Raw genomic sequence first — 13,025 nt, 5'->3', positions numbered from 1 at the left:
GAAGCTAGAAAGAGGCAAACGGATTTTCACTCGGAGCCTCCAGAAGTAGTGCACCTGTTGACAGCTTGGTCCCAGCTCAGTGCATTCTGTATTAGACATCTCTGGCCCCAGAACTGTAAGGCAGTGCATTTGTTTTGTTTTAAGCTACTAAGTTTGTGGTAACTTGTCAGGGCAGCAGTAGAAAAGTAATACAATTATTACAATTGACTAGAGTCCCTAGTTTATTCAGATTTCCTTGGTCTTTCTCTGTTCCAAGGTCACATTCAGAAAACCATATTACATTTAGTTGTTATCTAGGCTGTGACACTTTCTCAGTCTTTCTCTCTTTGATGACTCCTGCGTTTTGAGAAGTACTGGTCATGTATTTTGTAGACTGTCCATACATTGGGACTGCTTGATGTGTATCTCATGAGACTGCGGTGACTGGTTGTGAGAAGGAAGGAGGACCACAGAGATAAAGTGCCATGCTCAGCTCTTCATATCACGGGGTCCCTTAGCACTGTGGATGTTGACCGCGGGGTCCATATTATCAATGTCACTTAGCACTATGGATGTTGACCGTGGTCCCCTGGCCATGGTTGTGTTTGTCAGGTTGCAACATTGTGGCCACTCCCTCTGCTTTGTGTACTGTAGTGGGGTATGTGGTGGGTTTAGCCTTTCCTTACTTCCAGGCGCTGCAAAGTGCCCGGCTTCATCTTGTCTGTTTCCTGCTCCAGACCTACAATCAGTCATTTTTCCAAGGAGCTCTGAGTCCTTTTATTGGAGAATTGTAGTAGAAACCAAATCGGGATGCTTGCTTGTTGCTACTGGGGCCTCACAGCTCACAGAGCAAGGAAATATATGTACGTAGGCAGCTCCAGCCATAGACACCGAGGCTAGTGGGTTTGAACCCAGACCGGGCCAACTAAAACAACAATGACAACAACAACAACAACAAAAAAAATAGCTGTGCCTGTAGTCCCAGCTACTTAGGAGGCTGAGGCAAGAGAATTGCTTAAGCCCAAGAGTTGGAGGTTGTTATGAGCTGTGACACCATGGCACTACCCAGGGTGACAGCTTGAGACTCTGTCTCAAAAAAAAAGAAAGAAAGAAAGAAAGAAATATATGTATGTATACTAACCCTAGCATATGTACAAATCTATGAATATTTATGTGACTGTAGGAATCAGAGTTCTCCAGAGAGACAGAACCAATCGGAGCTGTATCTTCCCCTCCACCGATTAGATGGTCCCTGCCCCCACTGAGGGTGGATCTTCTTGACTCCAATGATTCAAATGCTAATCTCTTCTGGAAACTGCTCCCAGACTCATCCAGAAATAATGCTTTACCACCGTATGGGTATCCCTTAGTTCAGTCAAGCTGATGTGTAAAATTAACCATTACAGTAACCATTTGTGTCTCTGTAACTGAACATGAGGGCGCACCTGCCTCCCTGTCACTGATTCATTACCACGTGGCCTGTTCTTGCCTCTTTCCCTCACCTATCTGTAAACTCCCACTCCAACAGTGAGAAACCTGGCCCTCACCCTCTGCCATCATTTTTCCTAATTTGTTCATTTCCAGCGTGTTGCAGATGCTCCTTGATTTAGGATGGGGTTACATCTTGATAAACCCATCATCAGTTGAAAATGCGTGTAGTATCTACATAGCTTAGCCTCATTTACCTTAAACACGCTTAGACCATTTATATTAGCCTGCAGTTGGGCAGAGTCATCCAACACAAAGCCTATTTTGTAATAAAGTATTGAATATCTCACGTAATTTATTGGACACGTTACACGGTAGAGGGCAGTATCAGTAGTCGACTGGGGGCTGTGGCTGGCTGTTGCTGTCCAGCGTCGTAAGGCAGTAATATCATCTGGTGCCACGTATCACTAGCCCAGGAAAAGACCAACAGTCCCACTCTGAAGAACATTTTCTACGGAATGTGTACTGCACTGGCACCATCGTAAAGTCAAACCACTATTAGTCAGGGACTGTCTGTACGTGTGTAATATTAGAATTACTCACCTGTGTCCCATGGAGTATTTGTGTGTGTTTCTTTGCCTTTCCTCCTACACACTCCACTTATTTCCAGAATTACTGCTTCCTTCACCTGCTTCAGGGAGGTTGTTTCATACATGGGTAGTACAATTAGATTGCTGAGTCATAGCCTGCATTAAATCCAGGGTCTCCCCCTACCTCCTACATGGTTTGTTTTTAAAATCCGCAAACATTAAGGATCATTCTTTGTGCTATGAGGTGCTGTGTGTTCTGACAAATGCAGTGTAAAGTACCCACTATTACAACACCACACAGAATGGTTTCGCTGACCTAAAATCCCAGCGTTTGACTAATTTAACCTCCTACCCCCAGCAACCATTGATCTTTGTACCCTTGCCATGTTTTTCCTTTTCCCAGAATAATTGGAATCGTATAGGAGAGCTTCTTTTACTTAGCAATATGCATTTAAGATTCTTTGTGTCTTTTCAAGGATGACAGATTATTTCTTTGTATCACTGAATAGTACTCCGTTGAATGGATATGCTATAGGTTGGATATTCTTTCACCTTGAAAGTTGCAGTTTAACCTGCGGCCTTTCTTTGAAGAGTCTAAGAAAAATCATGGATATTCAGTTTGGTCACCTTTTTCTTGTTGTATGGATGGGAGCGATGGCTTCCAAACTCTTTGCATGTTGGAACTGAACCCAGAAGTCTTTTTGTGGCTTTTTTAAAAATTTGAATTTAATTAAAAATTCCCCATTAGATATGAGAGTACAGATAATTAGGTTGCGTTGTTGGCACTTGTTTGGTAAAGTTCAAGTTGTAGTTGTGCCCCTCACCCAGGAGGGGTGCCATGTACCCTTAAATCTGTGCCTTTTTAGATGAGAGCACACCAGTTTCCCTATGTCTGCCCCTTTTGTGGCTTTTTTTTTGAGACAGCGTCTCACTTTGTTGCCCTTGGGTGGAGTGCTGTGGCGTCTTAGCTCAAGCTATCTCTTGAGTCCAAGCTATCTTCGGTCCAAGCTATCTCTTGCCTCAGTCTCCTGAGTAGCTGGGACTCCAGATGCCCACAACAATGCCCGGCTATTTTTAGAGATGGTGTCTCACTGTTGTTCAGGCTGGTCTTGAACTCGTGAGCTCAAGCAATCCTCCCGTCTTGGCCTCCCAGAGAGCTGGGATTACAGGTGTGAGTCACTGTGCCTGGCCTTCCTTTTGTGGCTCCCCTTCCTTCTTTCCTTCCAGTTGAAGGGGCTGGGTTGGTCTTATGTTACATAAAATATCCTGACCTTTGCAAAAGCACCAGAGTTTTGAAGAGGAGAAGCACCACTTCTGTGTTAGTGGTTGCCATGAGGGTCACTGCATACCCTCCACGCCTCCTTCTTCTGACGTTGTCTAAAGCTGTACACTGGTCCTGGGGCTGTCCTATTAGCAATGAGCATATCTGGGTCCCATGTGCTGGCTTTTAAATACCATGCCTCAAAGAAGGCACCGGAGCTTCTTGGAGAAATGGCTGGTTCTAGGGCTAAAGTTGAGAAAGTACAAGATGAATTTGGAATATTTTATTGTGCCAGAAGATGTGAAAAATGACGGAGACATGTCCAAAGGAACATGAAGGGGTTCTCACTGGCCAAAGCTGGGACAATTTGGGCCTCAGAATAAATAATGATGGTAATGGTTTATGCTATATTTAATAAAGTAGGAAAACATGAGACCATCCTGATATAAATAAATAGTAAATGGAATTTTGATGAGGAATGGGAAATTTACAGTTTCAAAGTATGTCTCCATAGAATACTTGTTAATTACAAAGGAAAAAGGAATAACTTTTTAGGGCAAAAGCCTAGAAACCCCTGTTTTAATCAAGTAATCAAAGTAAATATTGCCAGGACTGGTACAAATGAAAATAATTTGCTACCTGATAGGATGTAATGAAAAGAAGACAGTATTATTTCTGTCAAGGACTTAGAACCTGAATCTAACTGTGATAAAACTTCAGACAAATGCAAACTTTGGGATACACTACCAAAAAACTGGGCTGGGGGCTCTGGCTCACACCTGTAATCCCAGCTCTTGGGAAGGCTGAGGCAAGAGTATTGCTTGAGGTCAGCAGTTTGAGACCAGTCTGAGCAACATAGTGAGACCCAGTCTCTACAAAAAGTGTGGTGGCACATTTGTAGTCCCAGCTTCTGGGGAGGCTGAGGCAGGAGGATCCCTTGAGCCCAGGAGTTGGAGATCGCAGTGAGCTATAATGGCCCCACATCAGCCAGGGTGACAAGAGCAAGACCCTATCTCCAAAAAAAGGAAAAACAAAAAAGCAAACAAAAAAACTAGTCTGTAATCTTCAGAAGGGCCAAGGTTATGAAAATCAGAGAAAGACTTTTCCAGACTCATGTAGACCAAAGAGACATAACAACTAAATGATTTTGAACTGGGTCTGTTGCAGCAAAAGGACATTACTGAGACATTTTGCAACACTTGAATGGGTTCTGAGGATTAGATGGTGGGACTGTATCAGTATTAATGTTCTGAATGTTTGATGGTTGTACTGTGCTTGTTTATACAAAGCATATACTGCAATATCAGGGGGTGATGGGGTGTTAGGTCAGTAATTTACTCTCTAATGACTCAACTTTTCTTTAAGTTTGAGGTTTTGGAATAGGTAAAATGTGGGGCAGCGCCTGTGGCTCAAAGGGGTAGGACGCTGACCCCATAAGCCACAGGTGGCGGGTTCAAACCCAGCCCCAGCCAAAAACTGCAAAAAAAAAAAAAAAAAAAAAAATGTGCATATTACTTGTTCAGGCAATTTGTGGCCCCTATTTAGGTCCTATTAGTTCTTTAACTAATATGTCAAGTCAGGGAAGGGTCTTTATCCTTTCTTGGCTGCCTTGATTCTCGGGTAGTGGAAGACTGGAAGGAGCAGGTGCCTTTTCTTTTTTCTTTTTGACACAGAGTCATATTCTGTTGTCCTAGGCTAAAGTGCAGTGCTGTTAGCCTAGCTCACAGCAACCTCAAACTCCTGGTTCAAGCGATCCTCCTGCCTCAGCCTCCTGAGTAGCTAGGACTACCGGTGCCTGCCATAATGCCTGGCTAGTTTTTCTATTTTTGTTAGAGACAGGGTCTGGCTCTTGCTCAGGCTAGTCTTGAATTCCTGAGCTGAAACAATTCTCTTCCTTCCGCCTCCCAGAGTCCTAGTATTATGGGTTTGAGCCACCATGACTAGCTGCTTTTTAAAATTTTTTAAATAATGCCATTGATTCCAGAGACTGTGCATCACAACAGAATGCTGACTGTTCACTCACCTTGAGTGCTTTTTAGGCTGTGAAGCACTTTGATATGTTTTCTTACTTGTTTCTCACAGTACCCTCCTGGAGTAGGCAAGGATTCTTCTCCCATATTGGAGAAAGGACAGTACTTACACAATGCTTCTTACAGGCCTGGCAATAGTCTAAGCACTTTGAATGTTGGATCTGTTGACTCATTTAAGTCTCAGCAACACCCTATGAAGTAGGGATACTGATTATTATTATTATTTTTTTTTATAGGCAGGGAAACCAGGGCACAGAGAAGTTAAATAACTTGCCTGAGGTCACACAGCTCAGAAGGGTGGAGCCGGGGTTCAGATCAGAGGATCTGACTCCACAGAGCCTGCTTATATATTTCCCTGGTTGCATTGCCTCAGCCAGGCTAGGGGATAGTCCAGACCCTTGGTTCACTTACCCACTACTTTAGCAAGTGGGTGTTGAGTGCCTGTAAATGCCAGGACCTGTCCCAGATGCTGGGGGCAGACAGAGCGTTGGCCTCATGGAGCTTGGGCTCTCGTGAGGTGAGTTGAAGAACTGGGCGTGAAACTTGCCCCCTGGCCTGAGTGCAGACGCTGATGGTGCTGCCTTGTGTGCAGGAGCGCAGACGGCCGTGCGCTGGCTGGGTGTCCGGCCGGCCTGCTCGGTCCTGTGCTCACATGCACGCTCTCTGCTCTTCCCTCCTGCAGGTCGCCTGGTCGGTGCTCTGGATGCAGTGCTGGACTCCAATGCGCGTGTTGCTCCATTTCGAATTCTGCTTCAAGTTCCTGGGTCCCAGGTTTATTCTCCCATAGCATGTGGTGAGTTACTGAATGGATCAGACGTTTACTGGGCCATAGCCACTGGTGAGTTTTGTTCCAGGTGGAATGTTCCACACCTTAAGGTCTAAGCATGCTGAGTGTCTGCATGTTGATGACGCTTGAAGGTAACCACTTCAGAACCTTTTAGGGCCTCAACTCCACTCTGCTGTTCTCTTCAGTCCTGTTCTATCTGCTCTCTCTCCTCCCCTCTTCTCTGTCCTTTCTCCTCTCCTCCCTTCCCTCCTTTCTCCCATTTTTCTCTTTTTTAACTCTCAAAAACATATAAAGGCTACAAGCTTGGCAGTGTGGCCTGGGCATGTGGGGCTTTGAGTGGTGTGTTCCAGGGTGCCTGTGTATTGTATGAATCGAGCCATTTTCTTCTTAATCTTGTTTCTGACTTAACAAACGTGATCCTGGTGCATACATATACTGCAATAGTATGGGGGCAAATTCCAAGGGTGGCGTCTGATGTAGAGTAGCCTTCGCCCTCCTGTTCCACGTCGGCAGTGAGAAAACAAATCCCTGACTGCGGGGTGCTGCGGGGATGCGTCTCCTGCTGTCTCCCTCTGAGGTTTCTCTTCCTCCTCTAGGCATTACCTGGGGCTCTGACTGCTCAAGTCCCTCCCGGCTGGGAATCATAACATCCCGAGAAGCCCCCTTCTGTTAAAACACAAAACCAGGAAGGCTATGTTAACCATTGTGATGAAAATGTGTCAAATGGTCTATGAAGCGAGTGTATGATGCCCCATGATCATATCAATGTATACAGTTATGATTTAATTAAAAAAAAAAAACAAAAAACCCCACAAAACCCCAAATGTGCCTTTTTTTGTTTTCTTTGGCACGAATAATCAATGTTCATCTTCCAGAAATTAAAAAGTAGAATAAAAAAGAAGGAAAAAATTATCTGCAGCCCTTTATCCAATGTTAATCTTCTGTCTACAGATACACACAAAAGTTTTTAGTTCTGTGTTTTCTCTTAGCACTTTATTAGCTATTGTAAACTTTCACCATCACCTCAACATGTTCTCCAGCAACAATGGATTTTTTTTTTTTCCTGGAAAAATATGGAAAGTATGAAGAAGAGAATTTTCATCATATCTCACTATCCGATACTAATCACTGTTAACAAATCAGCATGTTTTTATTCAGTCTGTTTTGTTTTGTTTTTTAATTAAGACAGATTATTCTGTATTTGCATAGAATGATTAAAAGGATGCATGCTGAATAGAAAGAAATCAGTTAACGCTGAAAAGTACAAAGAAGAAAATATCTTTCACCCCAAATCCTAGCCACCCAAAATAACCTCTAGTTTCCCCGAGGTGAATGTCTTCCCAGACAACTTCCTAATGTGTTTAGACACGTACAGGGACAACTGCAAAGATGGATGAGCGTATTTTTATAAAAATACAACTTTTCTGTCAATGCTATTTTATAACAAAAGTATGACGTTTACTTGATTTCCATAAAAGGACAGAAACTGAAGTGACGCCAAAGAAATGTTAAACTTCAAATAAATGCTTCTTTTAACACACACTAGAGATTATTTTCTAAAAGGTTCATGTGAGGTGAAGGGAAGAGATTTTTGAAATCTCATAGTGAAAGCATTATGAGGTTACAATTGTGGCTTTTGAAAAACAATGTTTTAATTCTGAGAATGTTCAAAGACTCCCTGCCCTATAGGTCAAGGGCGTCAGCATTCCTAATCTCTCCTGCTTTTCCCATCTCCCACTCCAAAAAGTTATATTGTTGGTTTTATGTTGTAATTCCCATTGTGTCCTGTGACTGTATTTAAATAGTGATTGTTTGGCTGTTTGTTTCTCATTTAAATTGAATTAATGCTTCTACTTCTGATTCCCAAGTCAGAGTCTTTTATTTTGGTTTATCTCTCCATTGGCTGGATTCCTATTTTCTTCCCCTGATATCACCTAAGTGCCCTGGTCTCTGAATGTTTTCATGTTTGCAAATATTTGTCCCTTGTTTTTGGACTCGAGTGACACCTTGGTTGGGTATGATAGTCTGCTGCTCTGGGGTCTCCAGTATTTGACAAGACAGTAGCAGAAATCTCAGGCTGCTCTGATATTTCCCCCCTTGTGGGTGATGTCCTTTTCATGGATGTAACTCTTGTCTTAGTCATGGAGTTTAGTAACCTGATTAGATTCTCTTGCTGCCATGAGCACAAATGTGTTAAATTTTTCTGGAATACAGTGCACTCTTGCAGTCTGCAGATTGATACCTATAGTCTGGGGAAATTTTCTAAGGTCATAATTCTGTGTGTTATATTTTTGGATGCATTTTACATTTCATTTATTGGCTTCTCCACCTCAAGGACACTTTACCTTGGATATCCGTTGTTCTGCTTTTCCTTTCTGTTTTTCTCTCTCTATACTCTTCGTTCTGTTCGTAGCTCTTTCTTCTGAGTTAATAATTCACTTTTCAGCAGTGTATTATGTGCCTCAATGCATTTAGCTCAGCTGCCAATTTTTGTTGTCCTGTTTTGATTTTCAGTTCATTTCCTTTCGTTTCTAGGATCTCTTTTTATCTGTTGCTTTATAATCTCATCTGTGAGCTCTTCATTTTATTGAATTCGCGTCCTTGTCATACTGTTCTGGAGCATGCTGCATTTGTGGGAATTTCCTTTCCTTCCCTGAGTGCTCTGTTTTCTCCCAGGACGGCACCTCCTGCGGTCCTTGGGTGCTGCGATTGTGGCTTTATTGCTATGCTGTTTCCCTCCTCTTACCCAGGCCTGGGCATCGTCATCCCAGACCTGACATTGGCACTAACCTAGTGTGACCTTTAGCTTCTGTCCTGGGAGCAGAGGAGGGAGGGCTGGTGAGACGCTGGACTAGATGTGGTGGCTGATGGAGTTGGGTTCTCCCCTTTTTCACAGTTCTTGGGGGATTTGGAGCTTTCAATAAGACTATTTGGATTTTTGTCTCCTTCCTTATTTGGCTTCTGGGGCAGGCTGGGGAGTTGCCTACATCTCCTGTATTCCTGAATTCATACCCTTTGAAACCACAGCCATTTGACATAGGTTTATTTTATTTTATAGAGACAGGGTTTCCATCTGTCACCCAGGCTGGAGTGCCTCAAACTCCTGGGTTCAAGTGATCCATCTCCCTAAGCCTCCTGAGCACTTGGGATGACAGGTGTGTGCTACCATACCTAACTAATTTTTATTTATTTTTTTTGCAGTTTTTGGCGGGGGCTGGGTTTGAACCTACCACCTTCGGCATATGGGGCCAGTGCCCTACTCCTTTGAGCCACAGGCACTGCCCTAATTTTAATTTTTTCATAGAGATGGGGTCTTGCTATGTTGTCCAAGTTGGTCTCCAACTCCTGGCCTCAAGCAATCCTCCGGCCTTGGCCTCCCATGTGTTGGGATTATAGGCCTGAGCCACCAGGCCCTGACCAGTGTAGTTGTTAATGGATGTATGGCATTCAACTCTATAGATGTAGCCCAATTTACTCACTTAATGCTTTATTAAATACTTAATTGGTACTGATTTCTTAGGATTTTAAAAACTGAAGAAAACATCCATTCATTTAAATCTTTCAGGACACTGCTCAATCCCCAAAGTCCATTTTTTTTGACATGTTCAGTGCCTGCCAAGTACCAGATCCATGCCTCTATTAACTTGAAGTTAATAGAAAAGCTGAAAGGTGAGAGCAGTGGCAGGGGCTCAAACTCTGCAGAAGTATAGGCATATATGTAAACCCAGCCATTTTCCCCTAACTTGCTGTCTATAATTGCTTACTACTCAGGAGTCACACAAGTGATGGTCTTACAAATTCTTAGCTTTCTTTGTTGCTCTCATAGATAACATCACCCCTTGTGAAATAAGGCTGGTCTTTGGGATATCTTCCAGACCCTGCATTCTGGTGGACCAATGACCCAAACCAGACCAGTGCACTGAGATCTGAGAACTCACTCAGCATAAGAAGACAGTTTCTGCTTCCTGATCTTATGAGTTCATCCCTAGCCAATCAGCAGACCCAGTTCTCTAGCTGTTTGCCTGTCAATCTTTAAAAACCCTTTGTCCCAAATTCTCTGGGAGACAGATTTGAGAATTTCCTCCCTCTGCCCCCATGGCACTTGCAGTAGTAACTCCTTCCCTGCCGTAGCCCCTGCTGTCTTGGTGTTGCTGCCTTTCTCTTGAGCAGCGGGCAGTGAACCTGGGAAGGCTGTAACATGTCTTCCCTCACCTGGCTTTCCAGAGAGTGCAGGAATGCAGAGAGCAGCATGGAATGATGATTGCAGGTGGGAAGAGACCAGAGAAGTAGAAGAGAAAAGGACTCTGGAAGGGCACACCATCAAGAATATCATAAGGAATGGCTGCATTGAAGGGACAGGTGTTCATAATGCCTTTTACATATAGTTCCTTTTTCGTTTTGAGACAAGAGTCTCACTCTGTCGCCCCAGGCTAGAATGCTGTAGCATCAGCCTAGTTGGCACCAACCTCAAACTCTGAACTCAAGCAGTCCTCTTGCCTCAGCTTCTCGAGTAGCTGGGACTATAGTTGTGTACCACCAGGTCCACCTGATTTTTCTGTTTTTAGTAGAGATGGGATCTCATTCTTGCTCAGGCTGGTCTCAAGCTCCTGAGCTTAAGGGATCTACCCACCTTGGCCTTCCAGAGTGCTAGGATTACAGGAGTGAGCCACTGTACCTGGCTTATATATATTTCCACATTGCCTGCCATAAAGTTTGCACCAGCTACCCTGGCCTTGTGCCCCCAGCAGTGTATAGCTCTGAGTAGGTTTAACTCTAATATCCTCCTTCTGTGGAACCAAATCTCTTTCCTTCAGATCCTGCTTGGCTAGATTTTTGCCTTGGGCCTGATGCAGGCTGGGTTTGCAGATGCACCTCACTTTCTGCCCCCATCTTTCCCCTGAGTAAGAAAGTGTTCTTTTCAGCGTGCTTTTCTTGGGCTAAGGACAGAAATTGTGAGTGTATTTCTGTCTTGGAAATGTGGTATTGATTTAGATATTCAGGCCTCTTCTGGGAGTTATTGGACATCTTGCAATGTGTTATTGACCCAGTGTAGTTAATATTTCATTGTGTCTTTAGCATTGAGAAAGGGTTCCTGTCTAGGATTTGGGTCTCAGATAATAATATAAATGAGAACTGCAGGAAGGGCCTGGGTGGCCCCAGGACGTGGGCAGGAACAGGAAGAGTGGCCTTTGAGAGTGATAAAGTCTTCATTCGATTTTGCTGCTCCCACCGCAGGATGGGGAGACATAGGAGAGCCTTTGAGGACACAATTCTTTCTCTTTTTTTAATCAGAGATAGATATTTCATGGAAAAACTACATTATCATTTGGCAGATGAGATCTGTGCGTGGCTGTCGCCCTGGGTAGAGTGCTGTGGCGTCACAGCTCACAGCAACCTCAAACTCCCCCTGAAGCAAGAGAATTGCTTAAGCCTCCCGAGTAGCTGGGACTACAGATGCCCACCACACGCCTAGCTATTTTTTTGTTGTAGTTGTCATTGTTGTTCAGCAGGCCCTGGCCGGGTTCAAACACGCCAGCCCTGGTGTATGTAGCCAGTGCCCTAACCACGGAACTATGGGCACTGAGCCTCTTAATTTCTTGAAAACGTTTTCTTTTTATTGTTGTAAAATATACATAACATAAAATTTATCATCTTAGCCTTTTAAATGTACAGTTTAGTTGCATTAAGTACATTCTTAATATACACCTATCATCATCATCCATCTCTAGAACTTTTTTCATCTTCCCAAACTGAAACTTTGCACCCATTAAACACTAGCTTCCCTCTTATGGCTCCCCTAGCCCCAGGCAGCCAGCATTCCACTTTCTGTCCGCATGAACTTGACTGCTGAGGGTACCTCAAGTTAGTGGAGTCATGCAGGATTTTTCCTTTGGTGACCAGCTTCTTTCACTCAGTACAACATCTTTAGGGCTCACCCATGTTGCAGCAAGTGTCAGAATTTCCTTCCTTTTTAAGGCTGAATAATATTCTATTGTCTGTCTTTCTTTTTGAAATTAGATGTTGAGATGATTGGGGCATGAGTAGAAACAAAGATGTGTTGTGTGGAACCAGGAGCACAGAATTGCAGGAGCTAATTCGTAGTCAGTTGAGGGAAGAAAGAGAAGGTGGGGAACGGCACAGCCTGGAGGGCAGGGCCCAGCCTGGGTTGGGCCAGCATCTGGATGCTTTCACTGGGAAGAGCCCTGTGGGTTCCCAGAAGAATAAGGAGATTTTGTTGTCATTTCTTGGTGTTTAATGGCCTTTGTGGTCATGGCCCTGTCCTGTATCAAGGCATCCAGGCCATGCCAGGCTTCGAGTTAGCGGTTCATGTTCCTATGTGAGATGTGGCTATTTCATGCATCTTTCGGCAGGTTGTCCTTTGCTGCTGTTGGTTAATGACACACATTTTATTCTTTATATGGCCTTGAGCACTGAGTGTATTATAGTCTTTGCCTGGTTTTCAGGAAACAGAAAAAACACAGGCAACAACTGCAGTACTTTGAATTATCTGCCTGCATCATCCCAGGAATTGATTATGCAATAATTTGACTCCTTTTCATGTAGGTTAATTGACATAGGAGGTGGACTGTCTTTTCTAGTAACTGAAAGAGGACTTCCTGATGGCCAGCTCCCAGGCAGCCAGGGTGGGGTCCTCTCCAGAGCATGGCTGAGGTGGCTTAATGGAAACTTGTCAAACCTTCGTACACTTGTGTCTGCACACGTGAGTTTGAGCTTCAGACTGCCCGTGTAGTTTTGGGCTCTGTTTATGGCAGAATAAATGCAAAGCTTTCGTATGTCCCGTGATCTTGAATGAAATGAAGGGAGAGCAGGAAACCAGAGAAAAGGAAGGTGCCACGTTGTGGCAGGGGAGGGTCACGTGACTGCTGCATGTGGGCATGGGACCAGTGTGTGCAAGCAGAGTAGGGGTGTGCGAGCACACGGGGCGGGGG

General features: G+C 44.0%; 1 protein-coding gene across 5 annotated transcripts in view; it reads left to right on the top strand.

The window, feature by feature from the left end:
- Positions 1 to 13,025, top strand: part of TBC1D8 (TBC1 domain family member 8) — a 131,829-nt gene that overhangs the window by 43,583 nt on the left and 75,221 nt on the right. For 4 of the 5 annotated variants that reach the window (XR_008379734.1, XM_053589930.1, XM_053589933.1 and 1 more), the window contains exon 2: positions 5,971 to 6,126. Coding sequence is in view for 4 of the 5 variants with exons in the window: in XM_053589930.1 (XP_053445905.1) it covers positions 5,971 to 6,126 (156 nt within the window). In the remaining variant the exon portion in view is untranslated. The remainder of the gene's footprint in view (positions 1 to 5,970; positions 6,127 to 13,025) is intronic. The other variant, XM_053589931.1, reaches the window with a different exon arrangement.

The sequence above is a fragment of the Nycticebus coucang genome, chromosome 4 (assembly GCF_027406575.1).
Source record: "Nycticebus coucang isolate mNycCou1 chromosome 4, mNycCou1.pri, whole genome shotgun sequence".
Lineage (NCBI taxonomy): Eukaryota > Metazoa > Chordata > Mammalia > Primates > Lorisidae > Nycticebus > Nycticebus coucang.
The sequence above is the reverse complement of the archived record's forward strand: the minus strand, read 5'-3'. Positions and strand labels throughout refer to the sequence as shown.